Source organism: Ptiloglossa arizonensis, chromosome 13, assembly GCF_051014685.1.
Source record: "Ptiloglossa arizonensis isolate GNS036 chromosome 13, iyPtiAriz1_principal, whole genome shotgun sequence".
NCBI lineage: Eukaryota > Metazoa > Arthropoda > Insecta > Hymenoptera > Colletidae > Ptiloglossa > Ptiloglossa arizonensis.
This window is the reverse complement of record NC_135060.1, coordinates 7465217-7493049: the sequence shown is the minus strand read 5'-3', so window position 1 is coordinate 7493049 and position 27833 is coordinate 7465217. Positions and strand designations below refer to the sequence as shown.

Below are 27833 nucleotides of genomic sequence, written 5' to 3'. Positions count from 1 at the left end.
ATTGAATCGATTGTACATTGGTGGTAAATATTAATCGACGAGGCAGAGGAGTTGTTGCTTAGCAACAAGTGAAATTGGAAGTGAAAATCTTGCGTTCGAGACTAAAGTAGAAATTAAAAGTACAAGCGTATGGATAATGGGATCGGTTGCCTCTGTAATTGCACGAATCTTTCCATTTTGACGAGATTCTCGAGATTGGAAATTTTCAGTTGAAAACTTGAAATACACCGAAACGGTTCCCCCCGAGAATCTTCCCGTAATGTATTCGCTCTTTTAATTTTCCTTGGCAGGCAATTTTGAATCTTCGTTAAGCTTTATGTTCTCATAATAACCGCAACAGCGTTTTCTTGTCTCGTGGTATTTACGTTCCGTTTTAATTAGGGGGATGTTACGTTTTTAAATTTTCCCGTTGTTTTGAACTTTCTTCTCTCCGTGGAAACACGCGAGGTCGGAGATGGTTTTTAACGTTTTAAACGGAACGTAGAAAGATTAAAAGTATTCGTTAGCGGAAAGAGTCATTTAAATGCATCGCACGGAGAGAAAGTTGCTCATCACTGCTCGATGCATATGCGCGTATCACGTTCCGTAGAACGATTAAGGGAATTTAAGAAAACACAATCTAGCTTGTTGCGACATAATTGTTTTGTTTGCACACGCGAAATATCGGCGAATCAGCGATCGTTATCAGCCGTCCGTGATCGTACATTCGTTCACGGTTTGATCGTGATCGATGCAGCCTGTGAGAGAGTATATTTACACGGAATATTTCGTTTATCGTTAACGAAAATCGAGACTGCTCTTTCTATTTTTTCTTTCTGGAGTTGTTCCGCGCATCGGAACAACGAAGAAAGTCCATGTATATTTACGTTACGGAGTTCTATTTTACTTTCCAGTTTAATAGTTGTTCTCTGATTTTTAATTCGCAAGCCGCGTGCAAAGATATCCAGAACGCTGATAAATATTACGAAAGTTTGTTAATAGATGGAAAGTTAGATGCTCGGAGTGTTCGTGCCAACGTCGTATATTTCAAACCACTTTCGGTCTTTCGAAGGAGAACGATCGTACACGATATTAATCAGTTTTTAATTTCCAGTAAGTATAGATTTTTTTATAAGTCAAGGTTACCATGACTTTGTTTGGGTCCGTATCTTTTAACTCTGTTTACTTTCAATATTATGCGCACCGCTCGAATCGATACCGCTGTTTACAGTTATCAACGATTACTGCATCTTATTTTCGGTTAAATTACATATTCGGCAATGATGTTAAATGGCACACTAAAAATAGATCGTGACGAGAACCCACTCACTTACGAGCTCGGATTGTTTGCTTCTTTAATTGAATGAACGTTTTAAAAGAAATACAAGATATCCTTCGTTTTTAAAATGAAAACACATATATCTTCGCTAATTTTATTATTGTATCTTACACTTCGTTAACCTTGTTCTATTTAATCTGTGGGTCATCTGTATTAAAATGTATCTCGTGGCTAAAAGTTGCCGTCACTTTTCGAACGAATATTTTTATAATATTAAATTCGTTTAATTAGAAAAAGAAATTTGATAATTTCACATCGTTGTTTCGCAGAGCTTGTAATCGATTAAACTGTTAGTTTGTTTGGAAAGTAATTACTTTTTTTCTGGTGAAATGGAAACACGATTTTTTTTAGAGCGTATAAACATTTTATAAAATTATATATTCTTCATTTTGGAGAACGAAATGAACTTTCCGAACAACTGGATAACTTTTACCATTGCAAAAGTTATAAAGATTTCGAACTTACGGGTGTTGCGCGAAATAATTACCGAACGAAGTAAGTACAGTCCTTCGGGTTGTCACGTAGTTATCCCCATCAAATTCTGAAACAGCTCGCGTGGGTCGTGTTTCACACTTTCGTCTACGATGTACATACATACTTATACAAAAGAGAATCAGTATTCCGGTCCTTCCTGTCTTTCAAATTTTCCTGGCTTAGTTCCGAGCTTGTAATAACCCGAGAAGTAATACTCGACCGGGAATGAAAAACCCATTCTTAACACCGTCCAATCTCCACCGAATGTTTCGCTCGTACAGAACGAGCACACGTCCCTTGAAATATCGAATCGTCGATTCGTTCGTGTTTAACGATTCTCTAATAATCTTCTCACAGGTTCACGGAGTACATAATCCGTCCGCTCTGAAAAACAATTTTCAATGCTAGCGTTTTCCCGCAGCGTGCGCGAAAATTAACATTTTCCCCGAACGCGATAAGAAGGTCGAGCGAGACCCGATATCGATTTCTGTAAAACGTCCACGATTTATCGCGGCCTATTGTGCCGGCGGCGATGGTTTTAATTGCCTTTACGCGATAACAGCGAACGCTATATAGCGACGAATCAACGCGCAACGGAGAAAAAAAAAAGAAGGAGGAAAGAACAAAAAAAAAAAAAAAAAAAAAAAATAAATAAAAAGAAAGAAAACAGTGTCGGTCGGTCGGTGCCAGTAACGTCATAGGAATCGATGGCGATCCGTCTTTTCTGGTTTTATTTCTGTTCCTTTGGTTGGCCGCTTAATAACGTGCGTCAAAGGTAGTACTCGTCGTCGCTCGTACATATATCCGCGCGTGTATCCGGCTCATGAATGCAGAATTCGAGATCAGTCCAGTCCTCTACTGGTCGACCGTTGAATCGTAAATTAGGTCTAAATACAAATCGCGTGATGGTTACGCGACCAATCACGCATCTGTGCTATCGAATAAATTACACGGCGGACGGCTCGCGTTTCAGCGTCATTGCTTCGGCCCAACAATTCCTCGAAAGATAATACCCGGAAGGTTGCACGATGGTGAATATCGTCAAGGATCGACGATTTCTGTTCGTACCGGCTTGTTAATGGCAACCCGGTTGATTTAGAACACTACGGTGGAACTCGATCTTACCGCGACAGGGCACGTTAAATGCGACCAGTCTCTTTAATCGAATATATTCGGAGCAAAATAATTAGAGGATTTTACCTGTACGAACGAGTCAATCGATATCTCGATACGTTAGGTTCGTTATTACGCCAACTGAACAATAGTTCGATGAAAACTCCGTGATATTAAATATGTACAGTATTTTTTCATTTTGTCCTTGGGTTCAATTTCCAGGACCTAATCGATTCTACGAGCGTTTCGTGCAGTGTATAACGAATGCACTTGAAACTGATTTAGATTACACTGTGCCACGATTATGGTTCTGCAGAGTATCACCGTATTTTAACTCTCAAGACACTGTTAGACTCTTTCGTTCTTCCTTCGACTCGCGCATTCTTAATTCTTTTATTAATTATTTCACTTGGACTTAATTTCAACGACTTAATCGATTCTCCGAGTGTTTCGTGCAGTGTATAACGAATGCACTCGAAACCGATTTAGACTACACCGTGCTACGATTCTGATTCTGCTCCTATCACCGTGTTTCAACTTTCAAGACCCTGTTAGACTCTTTTCTTGCTCCGACTCGCGTCTTATTAACTCTTTTTATAAATTGCCACGAAACGACTCGTTTTTTTTTCTTCCACGTATCTACGCCTTCAACCAATCGACTCACTTCGGTCGCGCTGCACCCTTAAACCTATCGTACACTCGTGCCACGCATCTGCTTATACTCAAAACTCCACGTGTGTTTCTCTGATCTATTCGTACGCACACTTCGCTTCGAAATCGAACTTCGATTCGGAACGGCCGCTCGGTCTCTTCCGTTCTATCTCGAGCGTTCGTATCCATAATCGAAACGAAAGGGATTGGCCGTTCAAGGTCATCGATGATACCACCCTTTCAATCGTTCGGTTGTTCCATCGTTTTCGTCTCTCGTTTTTTCGCTCGCTCGCCGGTAGACGACGCGCAGCCTATCCCTCTCGAGCAGAGATGCATCGAAACGAATCGTGGCCGACGTGTAATTCATACACGTGGAAGTGGTTTCGAACGGCCACTTGATTTCGTTTCGACCTGTATGTAGCTACACGATGCGCAACGCGCTCGTAACGTACGTATGTATTTCGTTAACGCCTTCAATAATCGTATAACTGTTCGATTCCACCCGGAAATAACACGGAGCGTTGAGCGCGCGCGTGTTGCTCGTTTAACGTCGTTGCGAACGAGCTCCCAGTTTCGTTGACGTTTTGTTAGCCGTTTGCTGTCCAACTCGATTATAGTTGCCCGTTGCTGTGTTCTTGCGTATCGTGGTTACTCCATAGAAGCTGCTTTCCACGGAAAGTTTACCGTACCGCGACCTAACTTTTATCTATAGCTGTTCCGTGTCGAACAATGATGTAAAACGATGTCACCTAAATCCTTGGGAAACTCGCTGTTCCGTTGTATCATTTATTTACGGAGTTATTTCGTCGAGTTTTCGCGCGAGAGGATAACCATCGAGAGTCCGGGCGAGTGAATTTTAACGAGGGTAATTGTATCTGGTCTCGTTAAGGACGATTCGATGATCGTTCCTAACGAAAAACGTAAACTTCTATTTATCGTTCCACGTCGTCGAGAAAATTGATCTCGAGTACGAACGCGATACCGACGATCTCAGAAGTTGTTCGACAAGATCACGTTCAACTGGAATTCAATGGACACCGACACCGATAACCGAAAAACTCATCGACGATCTCGCCTAGCTGCTCAATAGATTCGATAACGACTACTCGGAAGTGTCTCGGACGGTATCAAGGCTGTCCCCGAAATCAAAAGGACCAGGTGGCGGTTCCTGCGATTTCTATACCCGTGATTCCAGGGACGTCGCTTTCAAGGCACGTGGAGCTCACCTCGGTAACGGACCGGGTACGGTGAAACGATGAAAAACACCGACGTGGATTCTCTATCGGATCTTGTTCCCAAATTATAGCCACGTTTGTATCGCACCGATCGCGAACGTTACACGAGTCGCTCGAAATGGAATTTGATTACAAATTTCAGTAATTTCACCTGCAGAACCTACGCGGAAACATTGAATAAGAACCGTTTAGTAGAGTCGATAACGTTGGTTAATTTTATTTAATAATTCCCCTCTATGGGGAAATAATTTACAACTTGGGAACAAGATCGAATACGATTTCCGTTGATTCTTTATCGTCGTTTCGCCGATGATTCGGTGTTCCCGCGTGTGTCAGGAGTCGTACACCCTGTACGTGTGGTTTTCCACCGCAACGAAAGGATTAAAAATCATCGACTCGTTCTCGTCGAGACTCCCGATTCGAATCGAGAGGCTCCGGCTCGTTCGGGACGGGTCTCCGGGCACAGGAAGGCCCCAGAGCGGATCTCGTGGGCGCGCAAAAAACGCTTTTATGGGACTGGGTATGCGGCGAATCCCATACAGGTATTTCCTTCGGTTTTCGGGGCCCTCTGTTCGGTACGTGGCGGAGGGGTACGGTCCTCGTGAGACCGTTCGATGTGGGCGTGCGCTAATGACTTGAATTAAACTCGTTTCGTCAAGTCGTCGCACGGCCTGGAACCGTGTATCCTGGCGTTATGGCGCGGCGTGCCACCGACGACGGATGAGAATTATTACGCTTGAAATTCTTCTTGTGAATCGACCGTACCGCGTGTCGTTCGCTTTATTTCAATCCCGATCGATGCCTCGGGATCGTTCGAGATCCCGTTGGACTTTCGATCGTACGATTATCGCGATCAAGTTTACCCGAAACGTTATCTCCTCGTCGATGAGCTTCGGTATGCGGACCGGGACCTCCTTAACGGGCGTGTATTGCGCAACGTGTTATCGACAACGATCAACGAATCGACGAGCAGGTCGAGATTGAAGTTTAATTATGTATTTTTTTTTTTTACCATCGAAAGAAAGTTCAATGTTTGCACAACTTTGGAAACGTTTCAGCGATCCAACGGCGGTGAGAAATAGATTTTATCAGGCTCGGATTAGGGTCTGCGACGGAACAACGAGGGGGAGATTAATTGCCTTTTGCGAGGAAATATTTGTTTTTTTTTTTCTTACCCTTCGGGTACTTTTCAATTTATCGAGTTTAAAATAACGTCGTCCCGTACCAACGGTTCCCTCGGACATTTGTCAATCGTCGATGGTGGTGTGCAATAATTACAAGGAACGTAATGGTATTTACGTTCGTTGTTTGCAAGGCGGCGGTGTGTAAGTTAGGCGAGCAATCGATAAGGGAAGGGAATAAAATAAGTTACGAGCAATTCGGGCGGTTTCTACGGCTTACGATGTATTTTACGCGTTCGATGACAAGAATAATTGAAAATCTCTGGTACGATCTTAGATGTGGAATAACCGGTTGATTATAGCAACCGGTAGAAATAATTGTACGGGATCTTTTTTGTAGCCTCAATTTTATCCTTACCTTACTCGGTGGGTATAGGAAACGTACGATTGTTTAAGATAGAACTTGATTTTAATCGATTCTGGTATATTGAATCGAATTCTCTAGTTGCATTGTACAGTGCGAAGGTTTAAGCTATGCGAATCTTGTAGCTGTACGTAGGAAAAGCACGGTAAGAAGAGGGGTTAATTTTATGATCATTTGCGTCATTATGAGAGTCACGACTTATCGAGGAAATAATACTGGCGTCATTTTTCTTGGTAAGTCATAACACTCGGAGCCTCGAGCTATATTCTTAAGCTATCTGACACACATTTAATCGAGTTTGTTTTCATTTTTTGTTAAACTGTTATCGCAAAACTCTGGGAGTCTTTGAAAAAAATTCTTGCATTAAATTCCTGTCTACGTTCTCGTTATTTGGTTTACGTAATTCATTCGTTCTTATTCCATCCAACTCCTCGAATATAGTTTGACATACTTTTTACGGAGTCAGCCATTGTAATATTTAAACGAATTTATCGTCGGAGAGTAGGTTCAATTGAGAAGGAAAATATCTGTCTCGAAAATTGCGAAGTTGCCATAAATTTTTCATGGAAGAATCGTGCAAAGTGACTCGAGATTTCCTCAATTGGATCTACGCCGTCTTTTTTCCAAATTGACGAAAATTTTATACGTCGATGTTACAAGAGAGATTCCAAAATAGAAACAATTTTAATTTGCGAACGTTTAATTACACCGTCGAAGAATTTCGAGACCTATATTGCGATTTTTCTTTCGATTTCGCGTACAATTTTTCGAGATATGTAAATCGATATGTAAATGAAAATATCCCGCTCGGTGTATATTATATATTCAGTTGCGTATTTTACTTGTAAATCGAGGAACGTTACGATAAAATTTCGAAATCAACGATAAAAAAAATAATGAAATTGTAAAGGTAACCTTGTAGTAGGCTATCGAAAACACGAGGAATCTTGTTATCGCGAGCGTTCTTTATCGCGGTAGATAATTGCCCAATCTATGCGCGAAAAACAACTGTAAATATTTTCTAAACATATGTGCCGTGACGGACTAAATGTGAGAAATGTTTACGGCCTTCGATAAATCTTTCTGTCCTTCGTGTTTCAGGACTGTTGAAGTGTCATTGCGATATTTGCACGGAAACCAATCACACGTGCGAAACCGATGGCTATTGTTTTGCTAGCACCAGCTTGGAGAATGATGTTATCACATACGCTCGGAGGTAACGTATATGCATGCGTAGCTCGCTGTGAGAGAGTAATTTCACTGACCAAAAATTCTCTACGTCCTCGGTTTTTCGTATTACATTCGGTATAAATTCGATTATTTATAAAGTTTACGTATCGATACACCGGACCGTATAATTGTGCGAAGCTTGATATTCCAATAATCGTGAATAATTAAACACGTGTGATTTATTACGGGGATCGTTCGAAACACGATTTATACATCCAATTGAACGAGTCCCGATTAACGTGGAAATTTCTACTACGATGTATCTATGGATATATCGTACAATCAATTTCGTAATGCTGTACAATTACCGTTTACGGGATAATTAATGACGTGCAGCGACTAGTAATAAATTTTCATTTTAATATACATACCCGTGAAGCTGAAACAACATTTACTTAACGTGATCGCGTTATCTGAAACGAAAGTAAGTATCGAACGCAATGGTATCGCACGGGGAAACAAATAATGTATCCACGTTTCAAATACACGTTAAGATTGATGTTTCGGCTTAATTTCCGTGTTGATCATTAGACGTTGCTGGGAATTAATAAATCATTTACAGTGTAATAAAACGAACGATCAACGTTTTAGCAGCGAAATTTCGTTTCATCGTTCCTCCGTGGAACGCAGAATGTTAAAAGCGAGATAGATGAAAAATTATCTTTCTTGTACAATTTTAAACGCTCTTTCGAATTATGCGCGTTTTATCGAATCGCGGAACAGATTTGGTAACTCCGAGCCGGTTTACGCGATAAAATTCCTATACGTCCGATTACCTGGGAAAAAGACACTGTCTTTCGAATGGACATTCGAACTGAACCGAGTACTCGAATATTTTTGGTAGTTCGATTATTCGAGTAGCACGAAAAAAAAAAAATTCATCCGTTCGCGCAATCGGATCGATTCGATTATTCGACCAGTGTCGAACACTGGTTTTCAGGTACTGTTTTACAATCGAGTACTATTGATCAGGTACTGTTGAATAATCGAGAATCGTTGTTCAAGTATTTTTAAACGATCAAATACCGACCTTCGTCTGTCGTTGTTATTGTTAAATTATCGAATACAGTCATCCGAGTACTGTCGTTCGATCGAGAATCGTTGTTCAAGTATTTTTAAATAATCGAATACCGACCTTCGTCTACCATTGTTATTGTTAAATTATCGAATACAGTCATCCGAGTACTGTCGTTCGATCGCTGAATCGTTGTTCAGGTACTGTATACCAATAGAGTACTATTATTCGAGTTTCGTTGAATAGAGAAGCATCGTTGTTCCAGTACTGTTAAATATTCAAGTACCGTTGTTCGGATACCGTTAAATAATGGCGCACCATTGTTCAAGTACCGTTCGATAATATACAGAAAGAACTGTTGTTTTTTCTTTTCTTTTTTTCTCGAGCTACGCGATAATATCGGCCAAATATTTCGAATACTCGGACAGGACTAATTCCCGCCACTTCGATCGCGTTCACCGCGAAAGGAAGTTCAACAGTCACGTTCTGTTACCGATCGATTCCCTCGTTGTAGTTTCCAGGAACGTTTAGCCGCTTTTTTTCCAGTTGGCCCTGCGAGGCATGATTAGCGCCAGTTTCGGGAGTTTCGACGGAAACGAATTATTGTTGTCGGCCGGTGGTCGCGTTGGTAACGCTTCATGACGCCGTTTTCAGATTTCTCGGGACTACGAACGAAACAGATGTCGAGAAACTTTGTGAGAACCACCTCGATCCCTGTTATACACGAATTTGAGTGTTCTTTTTTTTCTGTTTTCGATAAACGCGTGGAGGTAGCCAGAAATTTTCACCAGACTTTCAGCAGACCGAGAGAAAAAGTCATTGATTCGGTCGAGCGATGTTTCGTGGAAATTCGTAGCAGAATTTTCCCGTTCGTCGATTACGATACGAGAATATTTTGGTAATTCGAGACTTTGGTATCGCGTACCTTGTCTACGATGGAAAATCGTTAAATGATTCCGTTCTCGATGCGATCGACGAAAGGATTCCGATTAAATTGGATAGAAACTAGACAAGTTGCAAAAGTTGTTACCGATTGTACACTGGGGAAAAGTGAAAGGACAGCGACAATCGTGAATTCTGTAAAGGACGAGACGTTTTTTTTTACCATTGAATTACACATCCGTAGTGATCGTTCGATTGACCCGGTAACTTCTCAATTATATTTACACTTTTACGATTGAACATTGGTATTTTAACAGAAGAAATTAGAAACTACGAGAATCGAAGTTCTCAGAGGCAACAGATTCGCGATATTTAAGTTTGTTTTAGAAACGATCAATTCGTTCCTTTTTTGTGTTCACGGTTCCATTGAATTTGACACTTCTTTTTTCTTTGTACCGTATTAATTTGAGAAAAAAAGATTGCATCGGTTTGGAGTATATTGCTGGTCGAACGAGCTTCTCAACGACTATGCTCGGTGCGTGCAAGAAGCACGATACGATACGATAGTCGGTTTCGAAATCGAACGAAATCGACCGAGACGATATGCGACAGTCTGAGGTCGCAGACGTGCGGACGGGGCCTAAATGTTTAATGCGCCAGACGGATAATTTGGATAATTCAGTCGGAGATCGTATCGAAAATAGCACGACCGAGATTATTTGATTGGTCGAGACGTGAAAGCTGCACGGGATAATTTCCTGCAATCGGATGATTACGAAGTGACGTGGTCAACCCGCGATTCGCGTTCAATTTTTCTCCCATTTCATTTCTCTTCTTCCGAACCAGTCATATTTATCCACGAATACATTACGATCAGTCTTGCTCGTTTGATTTTAGTTTTGCGTGCTGGATTTAATTGTGACAGATCGGCGCGAAACTATTTCGGTTTTACAAAAGGAACAAATGTATCGATAATTTCGCACGATATTTTCTACAGAACTTGCACGATAATAGATTCGAGAAACAAAAAAGCTTCATTTTGCTTAGAATTCGTCGAGTTATTTGTCACTCGCGCGGAGATCGATTTCTTCTCGTGGTTCAAAGATCATCGTTTCAACGAATTCGATAAAAATGTGGGAGAAAGGATGCTCCGTTAATTTCAATCTTTTCAATTTGTCGTGCAGTTCACCGTTGAAATGAAAAGTTTATCGTGGCAACGAGCGTCGACAATTTCTTTCGAAAAGATTCACTCTTCTGGTAGATAAATGATATCGACGCGTAACGTTCGATGCAAATTTTCGCGTTATCGATCCCGTTATTGTTAAATTTTCGCGTCGAGTTTTTCGATTGCGTAACGTTTAAAATAAAGAAAGAAAAAAAGAAAAAAGACGGTCGTCACGCTTGTACGAACAAGCTCAGGTACAAGTTCAGGAAGCATGACATTATATTGGGTTACTGCGGGGATTCTCGCGAATTCTTACAAGTTTCAAAGTTCTGTTAATACTTTGACCTCTTGGAGGAAAATATTTATGTTGTCTACGCATTAAAAGCTTCGATGTTGACTATATTCTGTAAGAGAAACGGGTACTTGTCTTTTGTAGGAGTTTAGACGCCAACACAATGCATCGATGGCTGGTTGAAACATTAATCCGCTTTATTTACCCCGCCTCTTTTTCACAGATTACCGACTATTCAGAAGTCTAGACGACTTTCGCGTAAAAAAGCATCTGGTTAATCAAAAACGTGTAGAAAATGTATTCAAAGTGTTCACCGAATCCAACGACCGACGGTTCTGTAAATCGGGGATTAAAAAGCGTTTGAATTAACCAACCAGAGATTATTTACGTATTTACTTTTTCCAGACTACTTTTTCAGAGGAAGAATTAAAAGCCAAAAAGGTTAATCCGGACACTATTGTCCCAGGGGTACATTGTATCATCAAACGCGAAACAAATGCATCTCACGGTTACTTGGTTGATAAATACGATAAAAGAAATGTGAACCGATTAAATTTATTTCTCATTAAAGAATTAAATACCGTGTTCGTTGGGTCGTTGTAGTAGGCGCGTAAAGCTAAACGACGTAGATACTCGTGCTCTACAAATTCGAATATTTCGTTCATAGTTCGGTGCAACAGAGGTTACCAATTAGACAGCAAATTTGTTCGCTTTACCCGCATGTTTTCCGGATCAATGCGCTCTATGAGCTTACGGCTTGCAGGACCAGCTGTAGAGACATACGGAATTTCCGCAAGCGGCACTCGACGGATCTGTCTTGTATCTGAGGGTGCTCGTTAGTCGAGGGCGGTCACTTTGCTAGAATCGATCAAATGCTTCGACCAATTAAATACGGTGTCCGTTGCCCTTTCCGGCCCAATAAACTTTCGTATTTATCCGCGTGCTCGATACTCAAACGTACCAGAGTTGCAATTTTCTACCGTATCCGTGAAAATTTATTCGAAAAATTAAATGTCACTTACGTTCCAATCAACGAGTTAGAAACACGTTCGAAATCGAGCAACCTCTGCATTTGTTGGACAAACGGTTAAACTTTTCGACCAAATTTTCAAGGGTCCCCGCGTGCGTTGGATTCAGTTCGAATAACTCGTTTCTTGCGTATAGTATACTATTCATTTTCTACGGAACTTGTAACGATACAAAAAAGTGAACAGAATACAGCGAACGAGTATCTTATATACGATATAGTATCACGTACATTTCGATTTTGTTAAAAGTAAAGCTTCTTTACACTCCTTTACTCGTTTCGTTGAATATTTCACTCGTTCGTATTGGAAGGGCATTCTTCGAGTACGATTTAGAGATAAACATACGGAAATCGTAAATATTCTTTCGTGAAACAGAAAATATTTACAAGCTTCTCTTTCTCGGTGAAACACGAAGCATTCCGTTCGATCGTTTTGCCAAATGATTCTTCCGATCGATTGTTCATCGTACTGTTTTGTAAACGAGTGATGGTAACCTTTCGTTGTTAAGCAGTACATATCGTACAGTTTGTCGCTTTTTTGAATCGATTTACTAACGGAGGTAACGAGACGTTAACAAACATTCGATCATCCATTGACGATCTTAGAAAGGTGAGTCTATTATCGTTCCAACGCGTACCTGTACCTTCTAAAACGTTCGCGCGATGTTAAATTGGCAAAAGGAAGCAAACCTTTTTCCGTGCATAGGGTATTCTGGTTCGGTAAGAAGAAAGCCAGCCGCGAGAATCGTTGCGGTGACTTTCAGCACCGATTTATCAATTCTCACGACAGCCGATCGCAGTCCCTTAGGACGTTCGCGGTGAAACGAAATTTGCATTTCCTCTCGCGCGCAATCAGACGTCCCCGCGACCTGCTGAAAACTAAACGTGGCATTGTGGTGTTGTGAAAGGTGCCTCGACCGAAAGTATTGGCTTCCACCGGAAGAACCCCTGTTCTGCAACAGTAAGCCGGGTATCTATCGGTCCAGGATCTGCTGCGATAAAGAGTTCTGCAACCTGAATTTATATCCGGTCTTACTGTCTCCCGACTCGCCTGAATTATCCTCAGGTATTCTTCTTCTGCTGGCCGAGCCAGCGGCAACGGAGTCCATCCACCTACGTGTTCTTTTACTAATGTTTTCTTTTTCCGTTCTCCTATACCGTCATCTCGTTCTCGTCCTTCTCGTCTCTTTCTTCGTCGTTTTTTCTCCCATCGTCGTTACTTTTTCTTTTTTTTTTTCCGTTTTCTTTTATACGTATCGTTGCGCGAGATTTCGCGAGAGATCATAACATTCGCGCACAGTAGGCGAGCGCGGTACCGTGTAACGCGAGCGACACACTAATCCGCGGAGAAGCCCGGTCGGAAGGCATGCGCAGAATTCCCATGGTGCGAGTTTTATAAATCGATGCAGGCGAAATTGCAAAATGATTCGCGTAATGTTCGTTTTGGGTGTGGTTTACCGGCCGGCGTGAGTAACCTGCCGCGTAACCGCGATCTTTCGCTCGTGAACGAGCAAGGCCGACGAGCTGGGACCGAAAGAGGTTGCAACTAAAACACTGCTAGGGGTTTGCTGTTGGGTCTCTCTCTTTCTTTCTCTCTCTCTCTCTCTCTCTCTCTCTCTCTCTCTCTCTCTCTCTCTCTCTCTCTCTCTCTCTCTCGATGCAAACCCCCGAACGCGGAACTAAACACCGACACGCGGAATGGAAATTTTCTTCTTCCTCCGCGCACCACGCCGTGCTACGTTGCACCGTTTGGGGAAATTATTGAGAATTTATTCCGCGTCGGGTTGACGCGCGGGAGTTCCGCTCGTTTTGTACTCTTTAAAGATAATCGCGATCGTTTTCATCCGCTCAAATTTTCCGCTTCTCGTAAAATCACTTCGCCGCGTGAAACTTTCCTGCGAATTTACGGGAATAAATCTAATAAGTTCCAGCGTTTCGAGAGACTAGACGATAATACAATTGACGACAAATTCGATAAGTATAATTTTCTATTTCTCGTGAGATCGCTACCAAGCGTGAAACTTTTACGCTAATTTGTACACGGAATTTAGAATGCTCGGTTCGAGTGTTTCGAGAGACTCGACGATAATATATAGTAGTTGACGACAAATTCGATAAGTATAATTTTCTATTTCTCGTGAGATCGCTACCAAGCGTGAAACTTTTACGCTAATTTGTACACGGAATTTAGAATGCTCGGTTCGAGTGTTTCGAGAGACTCGACGATAATATATAGTAGTTGACGACAAATTCGATAAGTATAATTTTCTATTTCTCGTGAGATCGCTTCCAAGTGTGAAACTTTTACGCTAATTTGTACACGGAATTTAGAATGTTCGAATGTTTCGAGTGATTGGTCGATAATACATTTGGCGATGAATTTAGTAACAGTATTCGATGAAATGGTTTACTCGTTGTAAACGTGTATCTTAGTAATACGTATCTTTGAAAAATACAGCAGCTCGACTAAAATTGAAACGTTGGAATGTAATTTGCCGCGTACAATCCTTTACCTTTTGCGTACGTAACAAATTGTTTTTAACGGTAGTTGGAATATTTTCCAACGGTGTGTATAATTTCCACAAATTGGAATTATTCAAATTGCTTTTATATTTCCAGGAGATACGAACGATTATATTACCATTTTTTAAATCGAAATGTAATGTTCTCTTGGTGAAATTTACGAATGCAAAAATTATTTGCAAATTACGAGAAAGATAACACCGATAGAAAAACAACAAAAGTAACGCGTAGCCTATAATTATGTGCCATTTCTAGCAGCGAACAAAAAATCAATCAATTTCTACCACTTGGAAATGAGAAACGGTAACAGTGTCAGGTATAAATAAACGACAGGTCGATACTGTTAGACTTTTTTATTTCGTACCTTATATTTTTGAAGGTAAAATGTAAAAATTCTGTAATTTCGGTAATTTGCCAATGTTAATCGAACGTTTCGGTAAAACGAAGAATCATATTAAGTCTCATTGTTACTTATCGTGTTAACTGTCATAGTTAATCATACTAACTCTCATATTTCGTTCTATACTCGGTGTACAGTCTACAAGTTGGTCTTAAAATCTTCCGTAAAAATGATTATTTCTCAACGATAAAACAATAACGGTAACTGTCGTATCTCCCTGGAAAATTGAGGGAAAAATTCTAATCCAAGTTCCCGCGATTTATACGTATCGAAATATAACGAAACTTTCGTGTAAAATAATTCAACGAAAAAAGATTACGTTTAAATCGAAGGAATTAGCGATAGAGGGTGGCTCCGAAAGAGTGCGTTCTTCTTCCCTGTATTTTACAAAATCGAGAAAGATTGGAACGTTATCGAATGCGCGGAGAACGTTCAAAACGCTCGTAAACTCGAGGCTGTAAGTGAACGGAAGCACCGGAAACGGTTCGTGAGTTTTAAAAATAGTGATCTCGAAACCGAAGAAAAGCGTGCAGAACTTTCCAAGCCGATACTTGAAACGATATCGCGGATTACTTTGTCGCGATAACTTTCACCGTAACTCGCGCCTTTAATCGTTTCCAGTTTTTCTCTTCGACGACGACGACGATCGGTAGATTATTTAATAAACCTCTTCTCTTGTTTTTCATATGTATCGTTGCGGGGGAAGTAAGTGGTTTCCACGAGAATACATATTTCCATTCGGCCGTTCATCCGTGTACACACGCTTGTACACGCGCGAAGTTAAGCCCGCGCACACGTTCGCTCCTTATAGTTAACCGTGAAAACAGGCGTAATAACGAACTTCCTAACGAGATCATTAACTGCATTCCTTGCGGTAGTCGAGTATCGTAGGTACTCGTGTTTGTTTTTTTTTTCTTCTTCTTTTTTTTTCCATTTTTTTTTTCTCTTCCTCTGGCTGTTCCGCGTTCGTCTCTTCTAATTTGCAGAAGGTGTTCTACCCGGGCCACGTGTTCCGTTCGTTAGGTCAGTCGAGCCTCACGGGGTCTGCGTCCGATTAAAATTTCGGCGGGCAGAAGTATTCCCGGGACCGGATTCTCTTTCTCTCGAGCCACTCTCGAGGTCTCGTGTTCTCGTGCTTCGTATTTTACGTTGATTAACGTTCGCCAATCGGACAGCGCGAACGAAGCGCCGACGATACACGGCTCGCGAGCCGAGCCGAGTTCGAGTGCTTCGAAATAGCAACCGAGAGCTTTTACTCGACTCGAACACGTTTCGAGTAGCTCGAATAGATCCGAAAGAAATATTTCACCTACTCGAACGATCGAGTACTCGGCTTCTACTCGTGCGTTTCTTCGCTCGAATTTCGCCGATCACGGCGAGTAACGTTCGAGCAGCTACTCCGATCGCGAAAGAAACTTTTGGAACGAGACCGGTCTCGAATTGCGGAGACCCCGATCGTGTATAAATTGTAGGAAATTGGTCGTAGTTGATCGACTGTTTTGATAAGAAAAACAAAATTCTTTCTCCGGGGTGGCAGTGTACGTGTCTACGTGCACGTGTACCTTCAATAAATGAAGCTTATTTGCGAAGCTGTACAAATACGTCTATAAATTACGTTCGATTTACTACGTTTATCTTTTCATTTAGCCGATAAAACGTCGATAATTCGGCTGACATTGCCTGAACTTCGAATGTCGCGAAACGTTCGATAACGATTGAAATAATTACAATTTCATCCGCGGCACCGACGCACCATCATTTTCTGCAATTCGTTCGTCTATTTCCAATCTGTCGTTAACCATCAAGGTCAGGTGCAATTTTTCTAATCTCATTTTCGATCGCGTGACAATATTCTCATATTTCTCCTGTTTGTTTGGATTCTCTACGTAAATAAAAAATTGAACGTAATTTGTAAACGTTGGATGCACGCGCGTGTAGGTGCATCTCGGTGTGAAACGAGTAGATAAATTATCCAAAGTGTGTCACGGTGTTACATCCACTATTATTCTTAATAAAGAAACACTCCGTACAATTTGTTCGTTTATGATCACCGACCCTCGCAATTTGACGCACTCGATTCGAAAAGCCCGCGTCTGGTTCGCGACCTCTTTCCATTAGTATCTCTGTATCGAATTTTGCGCCGTTGTTACGCATTTTGATAATCTTATTCTCTCTCTCTCTCTCGATAAGATGTATCTACGTTTCGATTTACGTTCGAGCTTTAAACGAGGCTGTTCGCTCGCGAAAATCCGGCTTCGAAAATACTCGCGAAGTTGTTTTGAATAGCGAAGAAAAGGGAGAGAAAAAGAAAAAGAAAGAAAACAAAAATTGACGTAAGCGGCACGATGTCTGGACAGTGACGTAAATTTTTTCTCAGGCTGGCGATCGTGCGCTCGTTTTACGCGTACGAAATTGGACTTTAATGCAGGTGCGAATGCGTAGTTGGGGTAAACTGCACGTAACGAAGTGTTACGCGCATCCGGAGAGAGGCGAAAACGTAACGTTATTCGATGATGAGTTTGTTCCTCCTGTGACCTTGCGTGTACTTTTACGTGTGTTCCGATGACGCGAACGAGAATACCAACTTGATTTTTCGCGAAGTATCCACGCGTTTCGCTCGAGTTCGATTTCTGTGCGCGAGATGAACACGCAACGCGAGAATTTTTTAATCGGTATCGGAAATCGGTCCAAATTCTCGACGGGGTTTTGACAGCCATTTTCTCTGCTTTTTATTTCGATTGGTTCACGTTTCTCCTTTTTCAATTACATTTCTCGCGTCTCCGGCCGGGAACGGTTTTATTTTTCAAGAAAATTGACGCGTTCACCGGCACGACGTAAACACGCGCAACGACCACTCGTGTACTTTTCACGTATTTACGTTTCGATGTACGTTTTTCAATCGGTCCAACACCGAGAAACAATATCGCGGACGTACGTTCATTTCATCTTATTCGATATCATACGCGTGAACGATGATTTACTTAGCTGCGTATAATTACGCATCGAGTCCGTGAAAAGTATCATTCAATTGCGCTCGAAGAGCGAAAGTAATATTACTTACTTTGTCGCTAGGCGGTAGTATCGAACGAATGACCCAGATTACCGACATTTTCGTAATTTATCGATGTGTCTGCAATTCGGATAAAAACCGAGCATTAAAAACATATGACGTCAGTGTGCCGACAGGTATTGACGCGTTGAAAGCATCTTTTCAGACGAAAATAAAAAGCCGAGCTCCTCTTTTAAAACCGAATGTAGCAACGAATTCCTCGCATTCAGTACTTCAAAACACGTCATGAGCGCCCACGTTCAACGGAGGAACAGAAAAAAAAGTTTTCTTTCGCCAAACGAAGTAATTAACTGATTACAGTGGATCATTATCCACTTCGTAGCGTGTACGGGTGTAAATGTACTCGTGCACGCGAGTCGGGGATCAATCTGAATTTTCTGCGTTATAAAAGCGTGGCTAATTATTATCAGACGTTTGTTTTCTCTTCTTTCGTTCATCTGCTTCTTCCAATCTTTTTTTTTCTTCTACTTCTTTCCCGATTCGAGTTCCACGAGGCAACGGGCCTCTCACTGTGACGCGATTCGCGCGGAATCGATCGTCTATCGGACGCAAACCCCTTAGAGCTCGATTCAAGAGGATGCAAGTGGGTGCATCGTGACACGCGAACGTTATTTCGATAGCGATCTCAGAACGCGAAAAGGATTAACGAAAATATGCTGTGAAACCTGCGAAATATTTATTTCACATTCGTACGAAGTGTTTCGACAGACCTTGTTCCCTCTTCCAGTCGTCAAAGTCTCAACGAACTGATACGTAATTGGTCGCAGTTGTTTGCAACTAACGCTGGATACGTTACTCACGACATCGTTGATCACATGTAATCATTATTTCTCAATGTTCCATTGAATTGTTTCAATTCGCGTGTTAGGTTCTCGATAACACTATCCGTGTTTAATATAATGTGACTCTTTACAATTGGAACACCTTGTGCAGCATAAAAGTGGCTCGTAGTCGGTAACAATATCGGAGAAGACACATTGTTCCTATTTTTCATTGTTTCTGTGTCTTGAGTCGAACATCCGAGCGATATCCATTCGATACATTTTGTAGATTCGATTTGAATGCATGCACTCGATTATTTTTTAGTTCGTTTAAAATTCGTAACAAAATTGTACGATCGTGGACTGGATCATCCGAGAGCACGTTTGAATGGTTATTTCGATCGTTGAATACTTTCGAAGATTTCGGGACCATTTTTATTTATTTCGAACGAAGACATATATTCGTGTCGGTTTTGTTTTGTGATATAGTTCTAAGACGTATTCAACGAGATAAATACCACGCACTTTTGAGTAATTGCTCAGACGTAACGATACGTTTGTCATCGTTTCGATCTAGCCTTCAACCGTTACCGTGCAACATACTTGATACTTTGTACCACATTGTTCTTCGAAAGAGGACACAAGGATCGCTGAATAGTCGAACTTGGAAGTAATTTAACGTTATTATTCGCGACGATATCACGTAAAGAAAACATGTTGTTTAACTCGTTGGAAATACGTCTTACAGTATCGCAGTGGGAGATCATTTTTTCGAAGGTCGTTGCATCGTAGTTTGCAAGATCCTCGGCGATTTTTTTCAAATGGAACCGTACGTTTTCCAATTTAATACTCGATAGGAAAATAAAAGACAAACGCAACGATACGTATTTTCGCATTGTTTACGCATACCCATTACGAGACACTCGATACGAGCGGTCTGAGAAAATTAATATCCGACAAGCGTTCGCACGTGAAGAAACAATAAAGTTACTACGTAGTTCAGGCCGTCTTTCATATACAATTACGGAACCGCAATCAGGTTCGTTCATTGGAACCAAACAACTGTCTCAGCTTTTCAATGCTCTGAGAAGTAATTGAAAATATGTATTTAAACCGGATACACATACCGTGGAACGAACAGGGGCGATCGTCAAACATTTCGCGGCAACGCGTCGACGTTTCGAATTACCGCTCGTTGTGGATCACCTTGAAGCGCGTCCCGCGTCGAGTCGCGATTTTCTCACACTTGCATATCGTTTGGCCTTTTTCTCCTTCCCCCTCCCGCCCTTTATAATTTTTTTTTTCTTTTTTGTGAAAATTTGATCTCACGTCTCATACATCGATCCCCGTTTGAACGACTTCCACTAACCAACCATCTCACTGCATCTGCAATGACGATCGTTTGCTCCTAACTACCTTTGTTTTTTTGTTCTCCTGTTTTTTTTTCAGTTTCTTTTTACTTTTCTTTCTTTTTTTTTCTCTTTTTTTTTTCATTTTCACTTTGGTGTGACGAGTTCGGTTTTGTTACATTGTGCCTGCTTTAATTTAGCCGGACGCTTCGCGCGAGGACTGGACACTCTTCTCCTCGGCGAAGCTTTCCTCCGTTCTCGATGAAAACAATTAACGGATGAATAAATAAGGGACGCGGGCGAACGGATAAAAAGATATAGCCCGATGCAAACGGCGTCGTAGACCTTTTTAACGCAACGATTACTCCTTTTTCTTTCCTGTTTTCTTGGTTTCCTCTCTACGCTCGAGAGAAATAACGGTATTTCAGGAACGACGATCTGCTACGACTGGCTACCCCCACTGTCAGGTATCGCAAACGAGTGTTGAGTTGCACGGTGTTGAACATATATATTTATATATATATATGTATATTTTTTTTTTTTTCTCTCCTTTGGTTTTTAACAGCTCTTCCGACTATGCTCCCTCCTGCTCCGTTTTGACTTTATTGATTTTTACCATTCGTTTTCTTTTTTCTAAAGTTTGCTGAAGTTTGTTTAGCGATCCCGTTCGCGTCAGCATCCACGTGCTAACCGTGGTGCGAAGTAATCAGCGAGAGTACTCGAGCGTGCGTCTCCTTTGCGAGACGCCGATTCCGTGGTATCGCCGGTTAACGAGCAGTGTCGTACAGGTGTACATTTATAACGTAATTTCAGCAACACCTTATTTTGCGTGCACATAGTACGCAGGTGTTTACCTGTCCCGCGAGGAGGAGTCGCTGGTCCACGATAACTGCTCGCTGCTTTACCACGGGATACGCAAGGCTCGATCCAGCGCGCAAGAAGCAAAGATGGGTTTCGTAGGACGATAAAGTTTCCTCGATATGGCATCTTTTTTTTTTTTTTTTTTTTTTTTTTTAAATATTGCATGAAATACGACCGGTTGACTCGAAATATGATATTTTTGAAGAGAAAGGAGGACACAAGGAATGTTATCGAGTCTAATTTTAATGTTACGTTCAAACGATTCGTGTTCGAGTTCCGAAAAGTAGGCAAAGGATGTACGAAATGGAGCACATAAATGGTTCGATAACTCCGTGAGTATCGATTTTAAAAATTGGGTCGCAAAGGAAACCGTGTATTCGTTTGATTTTTTTTTTATCATTCACAGTTCTCAAGACTTCAATATCACCGTTCGTTTCTTTGTACGATAATCGCTATTGTCGGCGCGGGGAAAGTTACACGATCGTATCGAAACAAATTCAACCGTGTCGGTTAAATGCGACTTTCGAACACGTCCGATCAATTCATCACAGATCGCATCGCACGGCCGACTTTACACCGGGCAATATTTTGAGATTGGTGCCAATTTTTGTCAACGTTGACATTTACGCGAGTTATCGAAGCAGTTACGCTCGCACGTCCCATTTGGTACAGGGATTAGAGTCCCGACGTGCACTCCGAGTCGAAAACTATCGTAGATTCCGTTCACTCGCTCAATTCGGTTTGCTACACATTGGTAACTTTTCGGAATATTTTCGTACGAGCGATGTTACGTTACTCAAGTAGGTATTACCCGTACTGTTACGCTACCGAGGAAAATTGATATATTTGGATAACGATTTCATTGTTTTCGACTTGATTACGCTTTTATCGTTACGCAATACTCGATGCCGTCAATGTTTCGACTCATATCGGAGCGATACTGTACACGAAAGGATAGAGATTTATTTGTTTCTTCTTCGTTGTTCTACAACTCCTTGACGCCAAGCCGCAATAACACGTGCGAGCCAAGTATTACAGAGAAGCGGTAAACAAATATTGTTTCAAGTCACGGTCAACGTAACGATGGAATAAAGTACACAGAGCTGGCGTAGGTAGTGTAAAAAGTAAGTTCCGTACGATACGTATGTAAGAATTCTTCGCTACGAGATATTGTACAGAGGTGATTTACATAGTAACATCTAGCGCGTTTCTTATCGTGTTTCGTACAAACTACGTGTCCGATATAAAATTGATAAGATTATCAGACAGGTATCAAGAATGGTTGCTCTTTTAGACGAGACGTTCGGTTACGCGACATCGGGTGTCGTGTCACCAAAGATGGTAAGCGTGGCGAATGTTCAGACAGATCCACGCGGTATCTAATTATGCGCCACTGTGTCTCATTGGTGGCTTTCCCTTCTGGTGTCCGAGACACAAGTGTGCTCGTTATTAAGCGTACACGCACGTTTAAAAACGTGGGTATTTACCCAAGGCATCGGTCGTTTTTAAGTAACTCGTATCTCGCGTCTAAATTTTCCAATAGTTTTTACACGAGAATTTGCAATGATGCGAGATGATGCAATTATCGAACGAATAAAGAACGAGGTGACGCGTAACACTGACGCATCGATCCAGGATATTTGTCGTTAATTATCAAGTATCTCGCCTCAAAGAGCTCTAAGATATTGTTCACGATAATTTTTCGATTGTTCTATCGTTGAAGGCACGAGCGCGTACATAAAACAAAGGAACCGTTGCAGAGATCTTGACAAAGATTCCGAGATAAACGACCGAACTTTCAGAGATCATTCTACTTATTTCAAGGATGCGGAATAGTCTAAACGATTGCAAGCCTGAAAGAACTTCCTTCTCGAGAAGCGTGGTAGAGTTTTGTAAGAATGTACGACAAGAGTGGAGATACTGTTATTTTCTTCGTGTTGGTTGTAAACAACATTGCTCGCTACGCGTGTCGGCATTGACATTGTTATTGTGTAACGGTGCAACGAGCAATATCCGTTCTAACAATGAGAATCTCTGCGTGCCTCGTAGGCATATTCGCGTTAAATCGTACCGCGAACGAAATAGTCGATAATCTCGCGGAGAGAGTGTTTTCAAACGTACGATAATTGTTTACATTGAAAACGAGCGGTACGATCTTACGAAGATCGACGAATCGTTTCCAAATCGTCTTTGGAACGTTGGCGTCGAGGAGTTACAGGAATTGGAATGTTGATGAATTTTGCGCGACAGTTTTGGAATTATTTTAACCGCGCTGCGTTTGCACCTTCCTTCGGTCCACGATTCAAACGGACGGAATTTAAGGAAAGAAGGAATGTGTTTGTTCCTCGGTGTTGTTTTACCCTCGTGTCGTCGAACGAAATCGGTAATCGAGCGCGAACGCATCGTAACCCCCTCGAAAGCAACGTAATCGCGTGTCCTCCTTAACGTCGCCCTTGAACGTATTACTTTTGGCGTAACCCCGGAGTGCCCCAGCCGCGATCCAAAGCACGATCATCCCCAACGACGTTACGTTGGTTTGTCTCTTTATCTGAAACTGGTGCAAACTCGGCTTGAAGGTGCGTGAATAAACAGCTGTCGTCGTCGCAGCCCGAGCCGCTCATCTTCTGCATGACGAGCGACTCGCGAAACACGACCTTTGTCATCGAGTGCTGCAAAGAGGATTTTTGCAATCGGGATCTGAAACCTCAGCTGCACCCTCGCAACAAAGAAGGTACAGTCCATCGACCTGGAAGTAGCGAAAACTCTGCAGGTGGCTCAGGCTTTTGCTGCAGCTCTCTCTCCCCCTCTCTCTCTCTCTCACTCTCTCTCTCTCTCTCTCTTTCTCTTTCAATTTCTCACTCACTCATTCTCTGCCTCACTCTTTCCTCTATCATACTGTCTGTCTCTCGTTCATTCTGTCTTTACTCTCCTATATCTATCTTGTTGTTTTAATAATCTTTCTCTGTTCCGCAGACAACTGATTTTCATTAGTATCGAGAACGCTGTACATAGTTGCCGGAGAGCGTCTTGTTAATTAAAGTAGCAATTAAATTTTCATGCTGTCGACTCCTCCACGTTTTTCCGCCGATGCTTTCTCTTTGATATAATTATTCCGCCATTACCGATTCAATCCGGCGCGATTATTCTTCGCTCCGCGAACGCTCGGCGCTTCGACGGCTATTGTATCGCCTTCCATACCCACCGTGCTGTTCAATTGTGCGCTGGCAAGAATGATCGTTAACGATGTAACCTCCTGTACGTACGTTTTCGTCGTACACTTTCGTCGCAAATATTTATTATGTCAATACCATTCGCTGATCGCAAGCGTTTCTTTCTATTCCTTTACCGTGCAGAATTGTGCATTGTGTCACGGCCTCCAGTAATGTACGCTGCGTCTCCCTCGCGCGCACACACACAAACACACACACACTACCCGCCAACCTGCTGACACGCTCTAGCTGTCTCTCTCTCACTCTGTCGCGCTCAACTCTACTATTTGTGTCTAGTTATGTATATATGTATATATGTGTATATATATACACATACACATACACACATTCGATATACAACACGCGCCAATATATATATACATATATCGCGGATTGTTACAATGTACGTTTGCGTACACATTGCAGTTCCGAGAGTAGAAACCCACCGGTGGCTGCACGATGCGCTATACCCGGTGCCACATGCATACGCCGCATAATGCGCTACTTGTGCGCACTCGCGAATCCGCGTTTCTCTCTTTCTCGTTCCGCTTGTCCTGTTCCACGTGCCCGATAAAGCACAATATACTGGACCGTGTCACCTCTTGTGTACATCTCTTCGCGTTACACGCGGCTACGAGGATGTTCGTTGTCGTACCGCGAAACTTGGACGGTTTCAACGCTCGCTTCCTTTTCAGCGACACAACCGCGAACAGGTTTACTAGGTCTCGTTTAACGCGATATGATCGATGGCGATACATTGCCGGCCACGTATACGGGGACGACGTTCAACGTTTACTTGGTGTATTTCCATGAAACACGTGCATTCGGTCGCCTTCACTTTACTTTTTATCCATTACGATCGTACACGAGATATCGGTACAAGTACGGACGAAAATTTGGCGAATAGTTCGTCGATCGAGATAAGTAAACGCGATAAGGAAATCGATCGTGCGAGTACATGTGTTTTTCTTACGGAATACACGGGTGAAGAGAACGAGATTCGGAAAACGATTTATTTCGATTTTTCAAGGTTTTGAAAGTGTATCGATTATTTTGTTATCGTTTTAAGTAGAAGTATATTGTGTATTTTTGTGTGAAAATTGAAAGCAATTTTACGGAGAAATTGCCGAGTTTAATGTAATTTAACGAATCAGTAATGTTGCGAAGGTATGCATTGAAAGGCCACAGGTGCTTTTGGTAATTGAAATGTTCGTGGATAATTATTTTCAAAAATTAATTACGTATTGTTGTTTGAATTTTAAGCGACACGTCTTTCGTTTAATATTAAGACAAGAATAATTAGAACTCGACAGTTTTAGGAATTAAGAACAAAAGAATACAATAATAAAATGTACGATATCTTTTGAAAATAATTCTTTCGTTTAGTCCTTACTTACTTTAGCCGCTTGGAAGGAAATACGTCGTATTTATTACGAAAAGAAGTTGAATATTTATTCTCGTTCTCGTATACTTGGTCGATAGTGTACGTCTCTTTTTATTTTTACACTTTCGAACCCGATAATTTTAACACCGACTTCCTTCTTTGTCCTCTCTTATTTTTATTCCCTCCCAAAATATTTTTGCAGCAGAGCCGGTTATACATAATAATTTTCTTTCCGCTTCAAGTCACTTAATGCATCGCTTTTTTTATTTCGAATTACGAACACTCTTAACGATCGGTACAGTTTGCGAATATACAAAGAAACGTGAGAATTGTAACTTCGGTGATTTTGTTCAATGATTACAAGTTTGCGGATGTAAATTAAAGCGACGCGAAGATATTGAATTATTATCTATGACGATAAACAGTGTTAGAAATATTTGCCACCTATGGAGGTTCTAGTTACTTCGAGGTATTCTCCTCCTGTATTTATTTTTTCTGCTTACAAGCGCTCGGAGACCGGAAGTTCTCCCGAGTGAACTTGGAAAGCACCGGTAGCATGTTGCCATATCTCTCCTCTCTGCACTCTCTAACGAAAGTAGACACGTAGTGATATTGGTAAACAGATCCTTACGAAAAGGACTTCTTTTGTAAATATTTTCTTTCAATTTCTTTTCGAAAAGAAGTCTTACTTAGAAACGCTCCGCCAGCCTTTTCTTAGTCTCCCTTTCACATCCTTCTGTGTATAAATCCGATAGACTATACGTATTAACCCTCTCCTTTAGTCGTCGATAATTGTAAAATATTCGAAGGATCGGTGCAAGCTGTTAACAGAATATTAAATAGAACGATATTTTTACCTGGAGCGTTTTACAGTATTCAAATATCGCTTTTCGATTCGTTACGTTAAATGCATTATCTTTGAACGAAAAAATAAATCAACGATGGCGGAATCCGTAACAAGTAATTACGGGCATAGATTAAACGCATTCTTCGTATCTCGAAACGCAATTGAAATATTACCGATGCGTTTATTATCAATATCGCTATTACTGCTTCGAAAAGCATCGAATAATATTCGATTGGATCGCGATCGTATTGAAATTGAATATTCAATGCAATTCGTGTTCGAATGTAATTCGTTGCTATTGAAAATCATTGCAAAGTAAATCTGTCCGTGGCATACCGAAAGTGCATTAATCGTAAAGCTTTGTATAATTTTCACGCGATTGGAACGAATACGGTTCAATCTTGCACCGACATTTCGATTCTACTCTCAGCTGAAGCTATTATCTTTATTTCTGCACGTCCTTTCGATTTAATCTTTTCAGTTCCTTCGCTATTGCGTATCTTCTCGTTTTAAAATACGCGCGAAAGCAAAGGAATGCGATCAACTTGATACACGATCGAGTTAATTGTTCGACTCGATTTTATGGGATATTTATCTGCCGTCCACAGCTTGTAAAACTATTTAAAAAAAAAACTCTGTACATACTCGTGTAACCGTCGTAGTGCCCCACAGAGATTGAAAGTCTTATTTTCAGTAGTTAATGTACCCGACATCCGAGACCCGCGAACACCTTCGATACTTTCAAACAGCGTGTAAACGCATTGTGCTTAACGGTATCTTGTTGTACGGTTGCCCGTAGATACAGCGGTTTAATTGTTGAAACGAATCGACGAGCCGGCATCGAACGTTTCGATGATTTCGCAAATGTCAAGTTCAAAGTGTCGGTATCTATTTCCATATTATCGAGCCGACGATAAACATATTTATTTAAGAACGGGCCATCAATTTGTAATCGGTCGTCGTATTTATTCTCAATTCCCCGCGGACGAAGTTCACCGTTCATCTTATTTCGAAACGGAAACCAATAATTCGTTAAAAGCGAAGCAACGTTCGCGATCCTCGGTGGCCCTAATTGAGCTTTATAAAATAATTCCGTTCAACGCGACACCGTTTCCCCTAAAAATAACTACGCCCTGACGTCATAAAGGGTCGGTCATTCGTCATTGTAATTTTCAGTCGCTGCCGAAGGAGGGAGGGAGGAAAAAAGCAAAAAAAAAAAAAGAAAAAAAGAAAGAAGTTTTATGCAACGCCGCGTCCCTAAAGGGCTCGAGATAACGACGTTATAATACGGCACCTTAAGAGCCAAATTACTCAAGAAAGAAAAAGGGAACGTGGTAGCGGCCCGATCGCGAGAGTTATTAATGATTAATTTCCAAACTTATCTCGCCGCCTGTTATTCCGCGGCTGGTGTGCCCTATACGAATTTATAACCACGTAATAAGAGTAATTTATCACGCGCGCGACAAAGTGAAAGAGAAAGAA

General features: G+C 41.5%; 1 protein-coding gene across 6 annotated transcripts in view; it reads left to right on the top strand.

Moving 5' to 3' along the window:
* Positions 1-27833, top strand: part of Babo (TGF-beta receptor type-1 babo) — a 50135-nt gene that overhangs the window by 6644 nt on the left and 15658 nt on the right. For 4 of the 6 annotated variants that reach the window (XM_076325826.1, XM_076325823.1, XM_076325821.1 and 1 more), the window contains exon 2: positions 7438-7552. In XM_076325826.1, the coding sequence (XP_076181941.1) occupies positions 7438-7552 (115 nt within the window). Of the gene's footprint in view, positions 1-7437; positions 7553-12855; positions 13014-23487; positions 23643-27833 lie in introns of all 6 variants that reach the window. The other 2 variants (XM_076325825.1, XM_076325824.1) reach the window with 2 other exon arrangements.